Source organism: Mizuhopecten yessoensis, unplaced genomic scaffold (assembly GCF_002113885.1).
Source record: "Mizuhopecten yessoensis strain PY_sf001 unplaced genomic scaffold, ASM211388v2 scaffold9963, whole genome shotgun sequence".
NCBI classification, from domain to species: domain Eukaryota; kingdom Metazoa; phylum Mollusca; class Bivalvia; order Pectinida; family Pectinidae; genus Mizuhopecten; species Mizuhopecten yessoensis.
In genome coordinates, this window is record NW_018408310.1 from 482,076 (window position 1) to 496,841 (window position 14,766).

The 14,766-nt window shown below is 36.0% G+C and overlaps 2 protein-coding genes across 9 annotated transcripts in view; one reads left to right on the forward strand and one right to left on the reverse strand.

Moving 5' to 3' along the window:
* The window catches only part of LOC110459078 (lebercilin-like), a 28,427-nt gene extending 22,722 nt beyond the window's left edge, over positions 1-5,705 (forward strand). For all 8 annotated transcript variants that reach the window (XM_021511156.1, XM_021511160.1, XM_021511159.1 and 5 more), the window contains one exon: positions 985-5,705. In XM_021511156.1, coding sequence (XP_021366831.1) covers positions 985-2,109 — 1,125 coding nt within the window. In that variant the 3' untranslated portion in view covers positions 2,110-5,705. The remainder of the gene's footprint in view (positions 1-984) is intronic.
* Positions 5,706-8,897: 3,192 nt separating this feature from the next.
* Positions 8,898-13,943, reverse strand: LOC110459082 (60S ribosomal protein L24-like). The gene is made up of 5 exons (XM_021511171.1): positions 13,878-13,943; positions 13,665-13,740; positions 11,291-11,538; positions 9,693-9,744; positions 8,898-9,024 (listed from the first exon to the last, which is right to left on the reverse strand). The coding sequence occupies exons 1-5, from the start codon at positions 13,880-13,882 to the stop codon at positions 8,941-8,943; spliced, it is 465 nt and encodes a 154-aa protein (XP_021366846.1). The 5' UTR covers positions 13,883-13,943; the 3' UTR covers positions 8,898-8,940.
* Positions 13,944-14,766: the final 823 nt, after the last annotated feature.

The window sequence follows — 14,766 nt, forward strand, 5'->3', positions numbered from 1 at the left end:
TCTGTGGATATAGCCATGTATATGTAAATTAGTACACAATCTCTTATTTTTGAAATTGCTCGCATTCTTTCCAAGTGTAATTTCAGTTTTAAGTGTTAGAGGTCTGTCATGTATTATAATTTTTCGTGAAATTGTTATCAAATCTCTTTGGTACTTTCAAGACCTTTTCCTAAACTAAGGAATTCAATTGAAAGCAAAATATTTCGAGACAATGTAACAGTGACTGTTTATGCTTAAGTTTTTTTATCAGGTAATTAATAGAAATTGGTGTTTACCAAATGTTTTAAGTGATGTTCACAATTTGATTTTTAAAGAATTCAACTTTACCAGCTTGTCGTCACTCATTCTCGATATCCAGGGGTTACGCCCACTTACACTCTCTGCACGTAGACCAATCAAATAGCTAACCGAGAGCCTTTAATTTTACTATGACATATTCCAGGGGTGCAGAGAGCGTAAGTGAGCGTAACCCCTGGATATCGAGAATGACCGTCACTAATTCTAACTAAGAGTATATATAGATAGAAATATTAATATATTCATTGCTAAAAGTATGTGTTATATTTTGTTTGCAGTTTGAATTGTTTGTTGACTAACTTCAATAATAATGATTTTCAAAAATGTTAAAAAATATATACCTTTTTAGGATAATTTTCTGTTTACAACAGTATTTCTTAAAAGAAATATTGGTAAAAAGTGGAATAACTGCATATCCATTTAAGGATGTTAAACTTAAGCAACATATAATTAAAATTTTAATTACATAAATGAACGTATCTTTGAAATTTAATAAAAAAAAAATGTCTAGTACAGTATTTTTTGTTAGTCATATGTGTATATTCGTATAATACTAGTCCCATGCTTAAAAGCCATGAAGAATTTAACTGGAAATTTAACAATTATTTACATTGTTTATTCAATATTGCCTTTTTAGTTGAAACAAAATTCAATAAGTAAACAAGACTTTGTGTTTCTCTTTTTTAGCAACAGCAGAAAGTACTGGAGGAGAAAGATGCTCGTGAGAGGGGGCGCAAATTTCAGCAGGAACAGGAGGAGGAGTTTAAAAGGAAGGAACGGTGGGAACACATGGAACGTGTGCGACTGGATCAGGAGGAGAGGGAACAGGAGGAGCGAGAGAAACAGGAAAGAAGACGCCGAGACCGTGAGGGACAGGAACAACGTGAAAGAGAAGAGAAGGACAGGCGTGAAGCTGAGGAGTGGAAAATGAAACTAGAAAGAGAGCAAATGAAACGTGAAGCTGAGGAGTTAAAACGAGAACAGGAAGACCGACAAAGGCGAGAGAGAGAAAGGAAAGAACAAGAGAGACGAGCAGAAGAGGAGAGGGAACGTATACAGAGAGATCAACAAATGGATGAGGAAAGGCGTAAAAAGGATTCGTTGCTGGCAAAGCTACGCGATATTGATGATGGAAAGAAAACTAAAAGGGAAGAGAGTCATGATCCAGTTTTCCTTACAAACAAGACGGATAGTGATGTGGAGTCTATTACATCTAGTAAAAAAAGTTACCAGTTCACCAAGCCCGTAGAAAACCTTCACCATGGCAAATGGTCCCATGAGGATGTTACTATTCCCTATCTGGAAAAACAGAAAAAAAAGAAAGAGAAAGATGATGATGTTGGAGCGTACCAACCATCGTTTGGGCGACGGGGAGACACAAAGAAAACTGGCAAGAAAACAGGGGGTGATGTAGTTTTCAATGATGATTTTGCTAAGCCACCAAAGCACAGAGAGAACAAAAAGAAAAATCTTATGGCCGATTTGTTTGGTAATCAGCCCACCACAAACACCAGTAACAATAATGATGAAGACATTTTCAACAGTACAAATTTCGATAAGAAGAAAACTAACACAGCAAAATTGTCACTTTTTGATGATGAACCAAAACAAACTACAACAAAAAGAGAAAATTCATTATCGTTGTTTGGTGGCGGGAGTGCTCTGCTTGATGATGATGATACTACAAAAACGAAAGACTCTTCAAAATTGTTACCACGGCGACAACGCCATTCAACGACTACATTCCAGTCACGGCCAATGGTCACTGCAGTCGATAATTATGATGACGACATCGAGGAAGTCATTCTTTAGCAGCACACTGAATTTCTATGTCTTTAACCTTGTGTTGTTAAGTTTTGTATTCATAGTCATTTGTGTATTTATAAATTTTTATACAGGAATCTTGCAGAATATGTTTTACGTTGTTTGATATTCGAAGTCTATGTAATGATATACCTGTATGTAACTGATGGCCGTCATTGTCAGTTTTGTTGGTCAGATATATAGTAGTGGCCGTTGACCTCAAGTCATTCTCATGTATAATGCCGTATACTATTCATATAGGGATTGAATCTGGATTTTTCCAATGTTCATGCAAGTATGAATTGGGGAAATTTACTTACACACCACATGAGCGGCCATGGCTATATATATATATATATATATATAATTTAAAATATTTAAAGTGAAAAGGGCAATGCTTTTACCTCAAAACGAAATTTTTGTTGTAAATCTTTACACATGATTGGTTCACATTTGCACCTTTAAGGTTGTGGAAAATATTGCGAGGCAAGGTTAATCTGGTAACAGAGTCTTACAGATCCTTGGAGCTGATAGTGAGAATGGCTGCCTACCCCAGACCCAAACTGACAGTGACGGACTCGTGCTGTATGTGTTAAATTTCCGTCCGTTACCAAGTCGTATATTCATGATTGTTACTACCATGTCACAGTGTGCCAAGTGTGAAAGGATACGTCTGAATTACAATGGTAATTTTTTATGGGAAGTTGTTGACTTCTAAAAATCCTGAATAACAGTAACGCAGAACCTTTTTTATCTGGTGAGCTGTTGTATAATTGTTCAGATGTGTTAGTGGGGAGAGTAATATAAGGTTACGTATTTTACCATTTTGATCAACATTGTGTTATGCATTCTTATAGCTCCTTCAAATATAGATTAAAAGGTATAGTCATACTATCATTCACACAATTTCATTAAGGTAAATTTCAATTTTCACTTCTTTCAAAGATATTTTACACCTGTATACTTGTTTACCAAGATTTGTAATATCATGTATCTTTTAAAATTTAGAGACCATTTATTTTTCACAACTCCGTTGAATTGAATGTTGTAGTTCCAGGTTTATTCATATTGCTCATGAATTAAAGTAATCAAATATTTATGTTTTGGTCACAAATAACTGTGGTCCTGAGTGTACATTTATGTTCAGATTTCTTTTGTTAATTAAAATGAAATGAAATGGTCAATATTTAAATATGTACAACAAAATTTTATGTGCCCCTGGAAAATAAGACAACATTCAAATACTTGATACTTGAGTCTAGATTTATCATCATACCAGAATCAGGGCGTTTATCCTTCTTTTGTATGACAAGGTCTTTTTGTTGAGGACTGGATTGAGATGATTCAGGCCTATAGATTAGTGGCATCAAAATGAAGTTTACCTCGTGTCCAGCAGCGAACAAATTAATTTCCGTCCAAACAATCAGAAGGGTCAATCTGTTCATTTGGTGCAATGATTTAAGTACCTGGTAATTAAATTTAATCTTCTGTTTTTTTTACTGGTACTTGCAACAACATTCAACATCCAATATATATGTACTTTTACATGTGAACAATCTGAAAACTTTTCCCGTCCAATTTCTGTGTCTGTTGTAAATGGAGACGCCTATGAATCACCCACAAACTGAACACGTTTCCAATCATTGTCTTTTTTTCTCCCAATAAATAATTCCACCTTGCCCTCTCTATTATAAAGTTAAAGGTTCATATATCATAATTTATATTTTAATGTTTTTATTTTCATTTATGTTATTAATCTTCAAGGCAGTTTCTTTAGTTTTAATGACATTTAGTGTACATAATCTTTTATTGAGCTTTGCTACCTATGTATAACTGATTGTCAGGAATTTTTTATGGGATTAATCTTGTATTGGATTAAATATAATTTTTCTTACCCTTTCATTTGTACAAGGCTTAATCATTTGTTCAACAACCTTTGTTCAATCATTTTTGCAAAAATATTTATTTATGCAGATAATGTTAATGTAAACACAACATATGTATTTAATGTGTAATTGGCAAACTTAAGATGAAAAGACACTTAGTTACCTAGCAACAATCCATGAGCAAAAATGTGTTCAAGTCTAGCATCTCGATCGAGTCAACTGTGATACCATGTTGTGCTATTTTTATCTTTGTAATTTGTACTTTTTTGAAAATTAGAACAATTATCATGAACCTGAATTATTTAAAATTGTCAAAATTGTGAACTTTTTTTAAATGTGGTGTTTGTAAAATGTACAAGTTATGTTATTAGTTAGTGCAGCCAATGTATTTATGTGATGTGAATACCTGTCTTTTCTATTATGAATTATGATGCCATAGACCCAACTTATAAGAACAATAAAAAAAGTTGTCTCCCCTCCATCAATGCCCCCATTCCCTTTTCTGTACTTACTAAATTAGACATAGATACTGAAGTTCATAAAAATCTTGGGTACAGGTTACCCTTCATTGTTTTGTCATGAAATACATTTTAACAAATTCAATCAAGTTTTATTATTCTCTCATTATTTTTTGATGTTTACATTGACAAACTATAGATTAATATCAAAACTTGCAAGGGTTTTGTACAATTGTTCAACAATTGAACATGCCAAGATATTACAGCTAGGATACACCCTTTTAACAGTATGTGACAGCACAGTAGATAAGTACACGGCAATCTAACTTATAGGAGTAGTTTATGTATACATTGTACCGAACGTTTTCTCTCTAGTACCCTCCTTCCAAACTGCAAACTTTGATAGGCCATCAAGAGTATGAGTATATAAAGTTTGACAGCTGTAGATTTATTTTATTTGTAAAGTATGTACAAAGACATATAAATGATGAATCAGAAATAACTATCAAGTTCTTAGCGATGTAAGTTTTAAACTGTAGTTATATCGTTAGTTATATTTTAGATTTAGTGCTAAAACTGTGTAACCATGGCTAATTGAAGAGTTTAGATTGTTCTATATGTTTCCAGTTTACCTGTCTGGTAGACTGACCATCAGCTAATGAAATTCTGGATTTATTTCTGCATGGCGATTCCAGAAAAATTGAGATAAAAAGTTCTGTTCTACATTAAAGTTTATATTATTACACATATGAAATGAGGAAAAATTACAAAATATCCTAACACGGTTGTAGTTTAGTGCATGTAAGGATGTTTTTGTTACGGACAAATTTAATTTTAATATTATTCAAGATATACTTTTTTTAAAGTATTTTTTTGAAATTAAAGGATATCGTATATATATATATTAAAAAACCTTAAAGTAAAATGTACATTTATGTCATAAAAACTGACGGTTGATCTTTCAGTAACAAAATTATGCACTGGTAATAACCAGGTTTATATTTAGTACAACAGAGCAATGTTGTCTATCAAACAAATGAGTTGCCTCCCTTATACAGGTGCTGTGTTCCCCTACTATTTTTGCATGGGCTGGAGGTTTCTTCGTATTTAATGGGTATATATGTATTGTGTCCCACTGTTGACAATGTGATACACATATTTCCTAGGTCATTATGACAAAATAACATAATTAATATGTTGAAGCATTAATGAATCGGTGTCACCAATGAACAATTATCATACCAACCAATTAAATATGACAAAGAACAGTCGATTGTTTGTCTTCATTTCATCAACTACACCCCTCTTATTCACCACCTTGTTTATCACGGTCATTATCTCAAGTTTATTAGAATTCTTATTCTTTACACAATGGAAAATTTAAAGTATCAGAAAGTTCTAGGTAATAACCTCATTAAAATGATAGTGTATGCCTTGGTAGTGTTTAGGGATGACCTTATGGAACGTCTAGGTGTTAAGGACACTAGTTTATGTTTCACTGAACGCGTCTTACTACACTGGAAGTATGGTTAACTTTTCGTGCGATACTTACGACCAAAAGCTCAGTGCAAGTTTATGCAAGAGTAAACTCAAGCACTCCAATCCTGGCGGACCTGCAAATGCTTATGCAAGGCTTGCCTAAAAGCAGCATCAGATTTCTAGGTTCAACCTTATTTCACAAACGAATATCTCTGGTCAAAATGTTGCCTCATGTTGTGTCCAATAGTTCAGATTCAGGAGAGACCTTTTGGAGTGTCCAGTAACCTAATCCAGGAATGACCTTGTACCGGCCCCAATTGCTCATAGGTTGGTCCATCAGTGGATAGAAAATTTCAAAACATGAATACAACAAAATTCAGAAGATATGTTCGAGACAAATCAGTTCAATGTGTTTTGAAGATTTATGATGCTTTGAAAGTTGTCAATTCTTATTGGCAACAAATTGATTTTTTTTCTCTTTACACATGTTCAAGTTAATCGACCTTTGAGCAACGGGGGACAGTAGTCTGATCTAGGGATGACCTTGTCAAGTGTCCAGTAGTCTGATCTAGGGACGATCTTGTGCAGTATCCAGTAGTCTGATCTAGGGATTTCCTTGTGCAGTGTCCAGTAGTCTGATCTAGTGATGACCTTGTGAAGTGTCCAGTAGTCTGATCTAGGGATGAACTTGTGCAGTGTGCAGTAGTCTGATCTAGGGATGATATTGTGCAGTATCCAGTAGTCTGATCTAGAGATGTCCTTGTGCAATATCCAGTAGTCTGATCAAGGGATGACCTTGTGCAGTGTCCAGTAGTCTGATCTAGCGATGATCTTGTGCAGTGTGCAGCAGTCTGATCTAGGGATGATCTTGTGAAGTGTCCAGTAGTCTGATCTAGGGATGACCTTGTGCAGTATCCAGTAGTCTGATCTAGGGATGACCTTGTGCAGTGTCCAATAGTCTGATCTAGGGATGACCTTGTGAAGTGTCCAGTAGTCTGATCTAGGGATGACCTTGTGCAGTGTCCAGGAGTCTGATCTAGGGATGACCTTGTGCAGTGTACAGTAGTCTGATCTAGGGATGACCTTGTCAAGTATCCAGTAGTCTGAGCTAGGGATGACCTTGTGCAGTGTCCAGTAGTCTGATCTAGGGACGATCTTGTGCAGTATCCAGTAGTCTGATCTAGGGATGACCTCGTGCAGTGTCCAATAGTCTGATCTAGGGATGACCTTGTGCAGTGTGCAGTAGTCTGATCTAGGGATGACCTTGTGCAGTGTACAGTAGTCTGATCTAGGGATGATCTTGTGCAGTATCCTGTAGTCTGATCTAGGGATGACCTTGTGCAGTGTCCAGTAGCCTGATCTATGGATGACCTTGTCAAGTGTCCAGTAGTCTTATCTAGGGATGATCTTGTGCAGTGTCGAGTAGTCTGATCTAGGGATGACCTTGTGCAGTGTGCAGTAGTCTGATCTAGGTATGATCTTGTGCAGTATCCAGTAATCTGATCTAGTGATGATCTTGTGCAGTGTACAGTAGTCTGATCTAGGGATGATCTTGTGCAGTGTCCAGTAGTCTGATCTAGAGATGACCTTGTCAAGTATCCAGTAGTCTGATCTAGGAATGACCTTGTCAAGTGTCCAGTAGTCTGATCTAGGGATGACCTTGTCAAGTATCCAGTAGTCCGATCTAGGGATGACCTTGTCAAGTATCCAGTAGTCCGATCTAGGGATGACCTTGTCAAGTATCCAGTAGTCTGATCTAGGAATGACCTTGTCAAGTGTCCAGTAGTCTGATCTAGGGAAGACCTTGTCAAGTATCCAGTAGTCTGATCTAGGAATGACCTTGTCAAGTGTCCAGTAGTCTGATCTAGGGAAGACCTTGTCAAGTATCCAGTAGTCTGATCTAGGGATGACCTTCTCAAGTATCCAGTAGTCTGATCTAGGGATGACCTTCTCAAGTATCCAGTAGTCTGATCTAGGGATGACCTTGTGCTGTGTCCAGTAGTCTGATCTAGGGATGACCTTGTGCAGTGTCCAGTAGTCTGATCTAGTGCAGTGTCCAGTAGTCCGATCTAGGGATGACCTTGCGCAGTGTCCAGTAGCCTGATCTATGGATGACCTTGTCAAGTGTCCAGTAGGCTGATCTAGGGATGATCTTGTGCAGTGTCGAGTAGTCTGATCTAGGGATGACCTTGTGCCATGTCCAGGGCCCATATTCATGCTCAACCATGGATTTTATGCTCAAGCCGAATTTCCTGTTATGGCTATGAATTATTAAGTATATCTTATTTTGTCAATGCATTGTTCAATGTTTATTTTTGACTTTTTGATCCTTTGATACGATTTAAGCGAGTTACAAGAAAGTTGGTTTGAGCACAGAAACCATGCTTGAGCACGAGAACGGTTTCATGAATACCGGCCCAGTAGGTTGATCTAGGGATGACCTTGTGCAGTGTCCAGTAGTCTGATCTAGGGATGACCTTATGCAGTGTCCAGTAGTCAGATCTAGGGATGACCTTGAAATTTTATTACACTACAGATTGAACTTTTCTGCACAGAAAAATTAAAATTGCCAATTTTTGGGAAAAAGTTTGGACATCAGCCTATTTTTGGACGTTTTGTGGATGTTTATCATATAGAACTTTTACCAACACCTGCATATAACTATCAAATCTTTGTGCCGGAAGCGTCATCATTATGTGGTAAATAAAGGATTCAATTTGATGAGTAAGGACCTGCAACTAAACAGTAGATTTACAGTAGGTATCATTACTGTTATAGCCAAGGATTATGGTATTTTTTCTCCTCAAAAAATCGAAAAACATAATGAACCCAATATCCCAAAATGAATCATGTGACAAAGACAAAATCATTCATGGTGAAGTATTCGGCTTTTTGTCATTAGAATATCTCACAAATGTCATTATAGGCCTCCCTGACTATGAATGTTTCTGAACAAAAAAACCCAACCAATGCCTCACCAGAAGACGAATTTATTATAATAATTTATATAGAGGAATTTATCGCTTTCCTCCAACACGAGGCTTGCTCGTTGGTGCACTCCTTGTAGCTTTCGTCTTATTTGTCTGCTTGGGAGCTGCAGCCTGTGAGGAATAAACAGATCAAAGTATTAATAACAGCTGATCTAGAAGGAACAATTGCTATCAATGTAATTCTGCAAAAGATACTGTTAAGAATTAACCTGATTTTCTGTTTTCCATTCTATCTCTCCCAATATATCATGACAATTTGTACTACAGCACATCAATCTTTGTTACTGTAATGCTCAATGATTTCAGTCAAAATCTTTCACTTTATCTACAATAGTGGTGTACACATTTTGGTCTGGATTATTGTAACACATCTTGAACTTCTTACATGGTACAAACTATTTTCAAAGCATTTGCCAGGGGTGAACTCATCCAAATTATTCTTATAGTTGGCCTTTGTATAACTTTGATGTAAATCTGGCAAGAAATGAAGTTGGAAGAGTCACAGCAATGAATCCCGATGTTATGGGAGGCAACGTGAATGGAGGGCCAAGGGTACCAATATTTTTCATAGCTCTGTAGAAAGCCCTTTATAAACAGGAAGTATTGTTTCTGGTCACCATTTCAGGGTAAGACAATAAAGATAGCCTGATATTGCTTATCTTGTTTAATAATATTGGGTTTAATAGTGGAATTTGCACATGAGCTAGTAAAAATTGGAAACTACTACCCCAATTGACTAGCCATATTCAAAATTAATTTCTAGCCCAGCATTTCAATACCTTGGTGGCCTTCTTGACAGCATCCTTTGCCTTGTTTTTTTCTTTAGCAGCTCTGTAGAAGAGAAAAATTGTTTAAGAAATGCAAATCAAATTCAATTCTAATAGTTTCAAAACAAGATGTTATGATAGAAATAAATCAATACAGATTAGTTCCAAAACTACTTTGTGTGTCTCCTTGACAACAGGTCTAGTGATGATAATGCCAACACAAATGTATGATAAAAACACTCTGAAGCTATATTGTTCCAACTTTGCTGGAAAGTCAGGGTTTTACATAAAGTAGAATCATTTATGAGAACCCCAAATATTTATCTAGGACCCCCAATTTCAATTGAGTGGTCCCCAGGACTCTCCAAAGTCGAAATGGAATGTACAACCCTGTACAATATTTACAATATTGAACACGAAAATTAAATAACGTACAGGTACCCTATAGGGTTATTGTAAATAACAAAGTTTACATGACCTACAAGATGGATTATCAGCCTCACAAGTTTTCAAATAGACTGCATTCTTTGATGGACTATAGGTTTTCATGGTGTAGTAAGTCTGTATTTCACTACTGGTAGTGTTAGTTTGTCTCAAAAGTACTGCTGCTGAAGTGATTACAAGCCATTTTGCATAAAATCTCTTTTTAACAACAGTGATCTTGATTAATGCAAACATACCTGTATGATCTGTTAAATTTTATGGAAACCTTTTGAATGGAGTGATCCAAAAGTGTGACAGTGATTTTTTTTAAGGTAACAGTGACCTTGACCTATGATGTCCATATAACTCCAAAAATTTGCGGCAAGTGGCAAACATCTATTTTGTTAAGTGACCCTGACCGTCAATAGATGATGCCCAAAATTCAAATCTGTCTAAGGTATGTCCAAGGCCATCCTCGATATCAAGGGGTTACGCTCACTTTCGCTCTCTACACCCCTGGAATATGTCATAGCAAAATTGAAGGCACAAAGGTAGCCGTTTGATTGTTTTCAGGTACAAAAAATGACCAACCGCTAGGCTGATACCTGTCCTTTGAAGACTACAAAGGAGGGACGTCCCACTTCAAAGCCTGTCAATTTTTACCGTTACATGACCGCGAGATTATTTTGATTTATTTCAACAAGTCTTCTTGTTTCATCAACAAGGTGGCGCACACTGAGCCTTCAATTTTGCTACAACATATTCCAGGGGTGAAGAGAGCGAAAGTGAGCATAACCCTTGGATATCGAGGATGGTCCAAGGTAAATAAGGCCAAGTTTCATGAAAATTGGTCAGGCAATACAGCTACTACAGAGAGAGGGTTATGTAAAATGTTTCCAATTTGGGTTGCAAGTCAATAGTAATGGGAAGCACTAGTATTATTTTTCCAGTGCTAATGAAGTTCTGGACTTTCCGACATCATTTGCACCTTTAATATGAAGATGCACATGCTGCTTTGTAGCTTATTGGATTGACTGAGGGTAGCGAAAAAATACAATGTATGGTAAAGGATGTAAATTTACAGTAGCAACCTGAACAATTTGTACCCGTTCTGTCATGAGAAAAAGTTGAAATCCTTGCTCTGTGCCCTTTCTGACGAAAGGTAGACAACAATTTGTTCTGTATACCTGATGGCCTGTTCCCTTTGTGCCTTCCTGACTTCGGGTTTCTGGTTCCTCTTGGCCATGATGTCTGTGAGTGTTGCACCCGTGATAGCTCGCTGGTACTTTGTGGTACGACGTGTCCTCTTCTTTGAGATCTCCTCAGTCTGGCCCTTCTTGTGCTTCCTCCTGTAGAGCACTGTCCAGTTGATCTTACGGGGGTTCCTCTTCATCAAATGGGATCGCTCACATTTTGCATTGACGAAATTGAAGACCTAAAATAAACCGACATTTTCAAATTAAGGCAAAGTTGAAACATTTTAATTTATAAGAAAACTAAACCCTTTTTTCTTCCTACATCTTAGCTTAGGCTTCTGTAAACTAGTTGTCCGACATACCAAGAATCGCTGCAATCAATTTTTACAAGTTATGTATAATGTCTTTCTACTTTACTTTTGTACATTGTCCTGTCTTTATTATGATTTGACAGCAGTTGGCCATATCAAAGCATCTGTAAAATAGTAATGGAAAATCGGTTTAAAATTAAAACTGATGATCAGTTTTTAATCGAAAATAGTAAACCGATGGATAATTGATTGTAGTTTATGATTTTTTGACACTGATTACCCAAATATTATAAAATGACAACACTATTGTAGTGTCTATAGACATCAACTGCGATGATAAATCGTGATATTTTTGGGAGGTTACGATATTTTCCGGATTGTCATTTCTGAATTTATTTTACACATATCGGTTAACGTTCCAACATGGCGAGTGACAGCTCCAGCTTGGCATGCAAGTCAGAAGACGTAAATTGTGTGAAACTTAAAACTATGACTATTTTGACCAAATCTATTTCCAGTTGTAATATTGCTATTAAAAAATAACAACATAACATTTCTCTTTGCTTCTACTGTTACTATATGTATCCCGATATCCATTGTATTGTCACCACAGTTTTGCGATTAGTACTAATATCAATACCCAGCCTCCTCTGCCCCGGCCTGGTATTAAATCGATCCCATGCCTTGTAATGGAGCAAGCACGGTGTGAATCACCAGGACAATTTTTGAATTAATTGACAGCACATTGGTCCGCATCCATAAATAGGGTTGTAGTATGAACTATTTCTGTTGATATCCTGCACAACATAAACTCGTTAAACAAGTTAAACTCGGCCTAAAATATCGTTAAACAGTTAACGTAGAAAGCACAATAGAAATCTGAATTGACCGCCATGTTGGAAAGTTTGTCTCTCGTCCGATATAGGTCAGACGTCCAAATATGGGTGTCATTACCCAATATGGAAATTGTAGTAAACATGGCGGCATCAGTAGTAATACAATATTTGGCCATGCAAGCCATATATAGATAGGATAATTGAGATAACATCATGCGTGATCTGTCATGGCAGACATATATGCAATCTTACAGATTTTAAAGCACTTTTGATTTTGCTCCATTAGTTGGCATAGGACCGCTTCGTAGCTCTGATGACGCAATATTAAAAAAAAATCTCGTCAGAAAGCTACTTTATCGCAACTATTTTGTGATATGTATCGTATCGTTGCAGCCCTATTGCAAATGATGGGACAGGTTCATCATAACAACTAATTAGATATATAGCATTTGTTGGAGTTTTCATTTGAAAAAAAAAAAGAGAAGATGATGATCAATGTCAGATAGAATTTAGAAATTCGTAAAATATTTTTTTCAATAAATGATCACTTTTGAGAAATAATAATGGGAATGGGAAACACTCGAGCAAGCACAACAACTTTGAAGAAGTACAAGGATGGATGATTTTACCCAGTAACTGAACAGATTCCATTATTTTTATAAACCCAAGTACAGGTAAGACATTTTTTTATGTATTAAAATGTATGTAATGATTCAAAAAATAAATGTATTGAAACAAATGGACAGTACGAGCTTCGCTCTCTCCAGGCCAAGCCTGAGTCACTCCAGGCCAAGCCTGAGTCATATTATCAGTTTTATTTAATTTTCAATATTGATAGAGACGATATATAAAAGAAAATAAGCTAACAGTGCGTCTCCATCGATCAGCACGTCATTTGATCACAACATTTTCGATCTCGTTATATTAGGACTTTTGATAATTGTATCGAGTTAGTGTCTGAAATAAATAAGCTTTCTAACAATATACAGAAGATAAAATGCCTAATTAAAACTCGACTGGAACACTTAGCAGTAAGAACCCCAGCAGTAAGATCGGAGTATAGAGCAAATGTAAACCGGAGCAGCTTCGACGACTGCTGAATAAAGTTTATGGAATTCAATATATGTTTATTCCAACGCTTAGCATATTATGTTGACACAACAATATGAATGTGATCGTTTTCAATATGCACTTCGACGGGAAATGTAATATGCTTACCCTCCCGTCAATTTTGACCATTCTTTTCCCATGGCCTGGGTAGATTTTGTAGCCGCTGAACGCACAAAGTTCGACCCTGAAACACAAAATTACAATACATCAAATAAGAGTAACTATTATTTATTATGTCAAACATCTAAACTTTGATCTACGATACATGATGTCACGATTATAGCTCGATTTTCGACAAGGGGTAACAAATATTGCCATTACTTCATGGTGACGACCGGAAAGAGAACTATCAACAACAGTTACGCAGTGAATAAATTTGCAATTAAATAAATAAATAAACAATATTGATTGCTATTCGACGATGAAAGTAATATTTATAACGTTCCTTACATATAATCTGCAAATAAATAAATTTATATATATACATTTTCATATTTTATATCAAATAATACATTTATAACGTACGGAACGCAATATAGGTAGTATACCACTATTTCGCTCTGCTAGCTTGTTAGTCATTACATTAAAAGCTGATTTAAAGCACATAGAAGTCATGAAAGTGATCTTTTTGAAACGATTAAATATCTAGAATTAATTAATGTGGTCCTCTTTTCCCTAATTTATAAAAAAATAAGTAACATGTTTTTACCCTCTTCATCTATCGCCATCTGCCGCTAAGGCTTGTCGTCTGCAAAACGTTTGGTAAATCATATAGACCGGGCCGAGGACTGACCCCATGGAGTCACCCGATGTTACCTGTACTTTTGATGAAAAGTCACCCTCAATGATCACTTGCTGTGTTTCTTCATTTTTGCATGCGTCAGTGTCAGACATACTTTTCACATCGACTGGATAGACCTGACAATTTTCAACATGTACACTGTACCATTGTTTAACGCTACTAACTTTTATGTTCCTGTCAATCAATCATTAAAATAACTTGATCATTCCCAATTTTAGATCTTTCGCATCATCACAGCTGCCGTATACCATTAAAAACTGGTATATATTTTTCAGTGTATTTTCAGAGATCAATTATCAAACTTTGCAAGTATTGTAAAAACCTTATTTGAAAAAAAACTGGCTAGAAATATTTTGTTTGAGTAATTATCTGAAGATGTTTTTGAAATTAAATAATAAATAAGAAAGG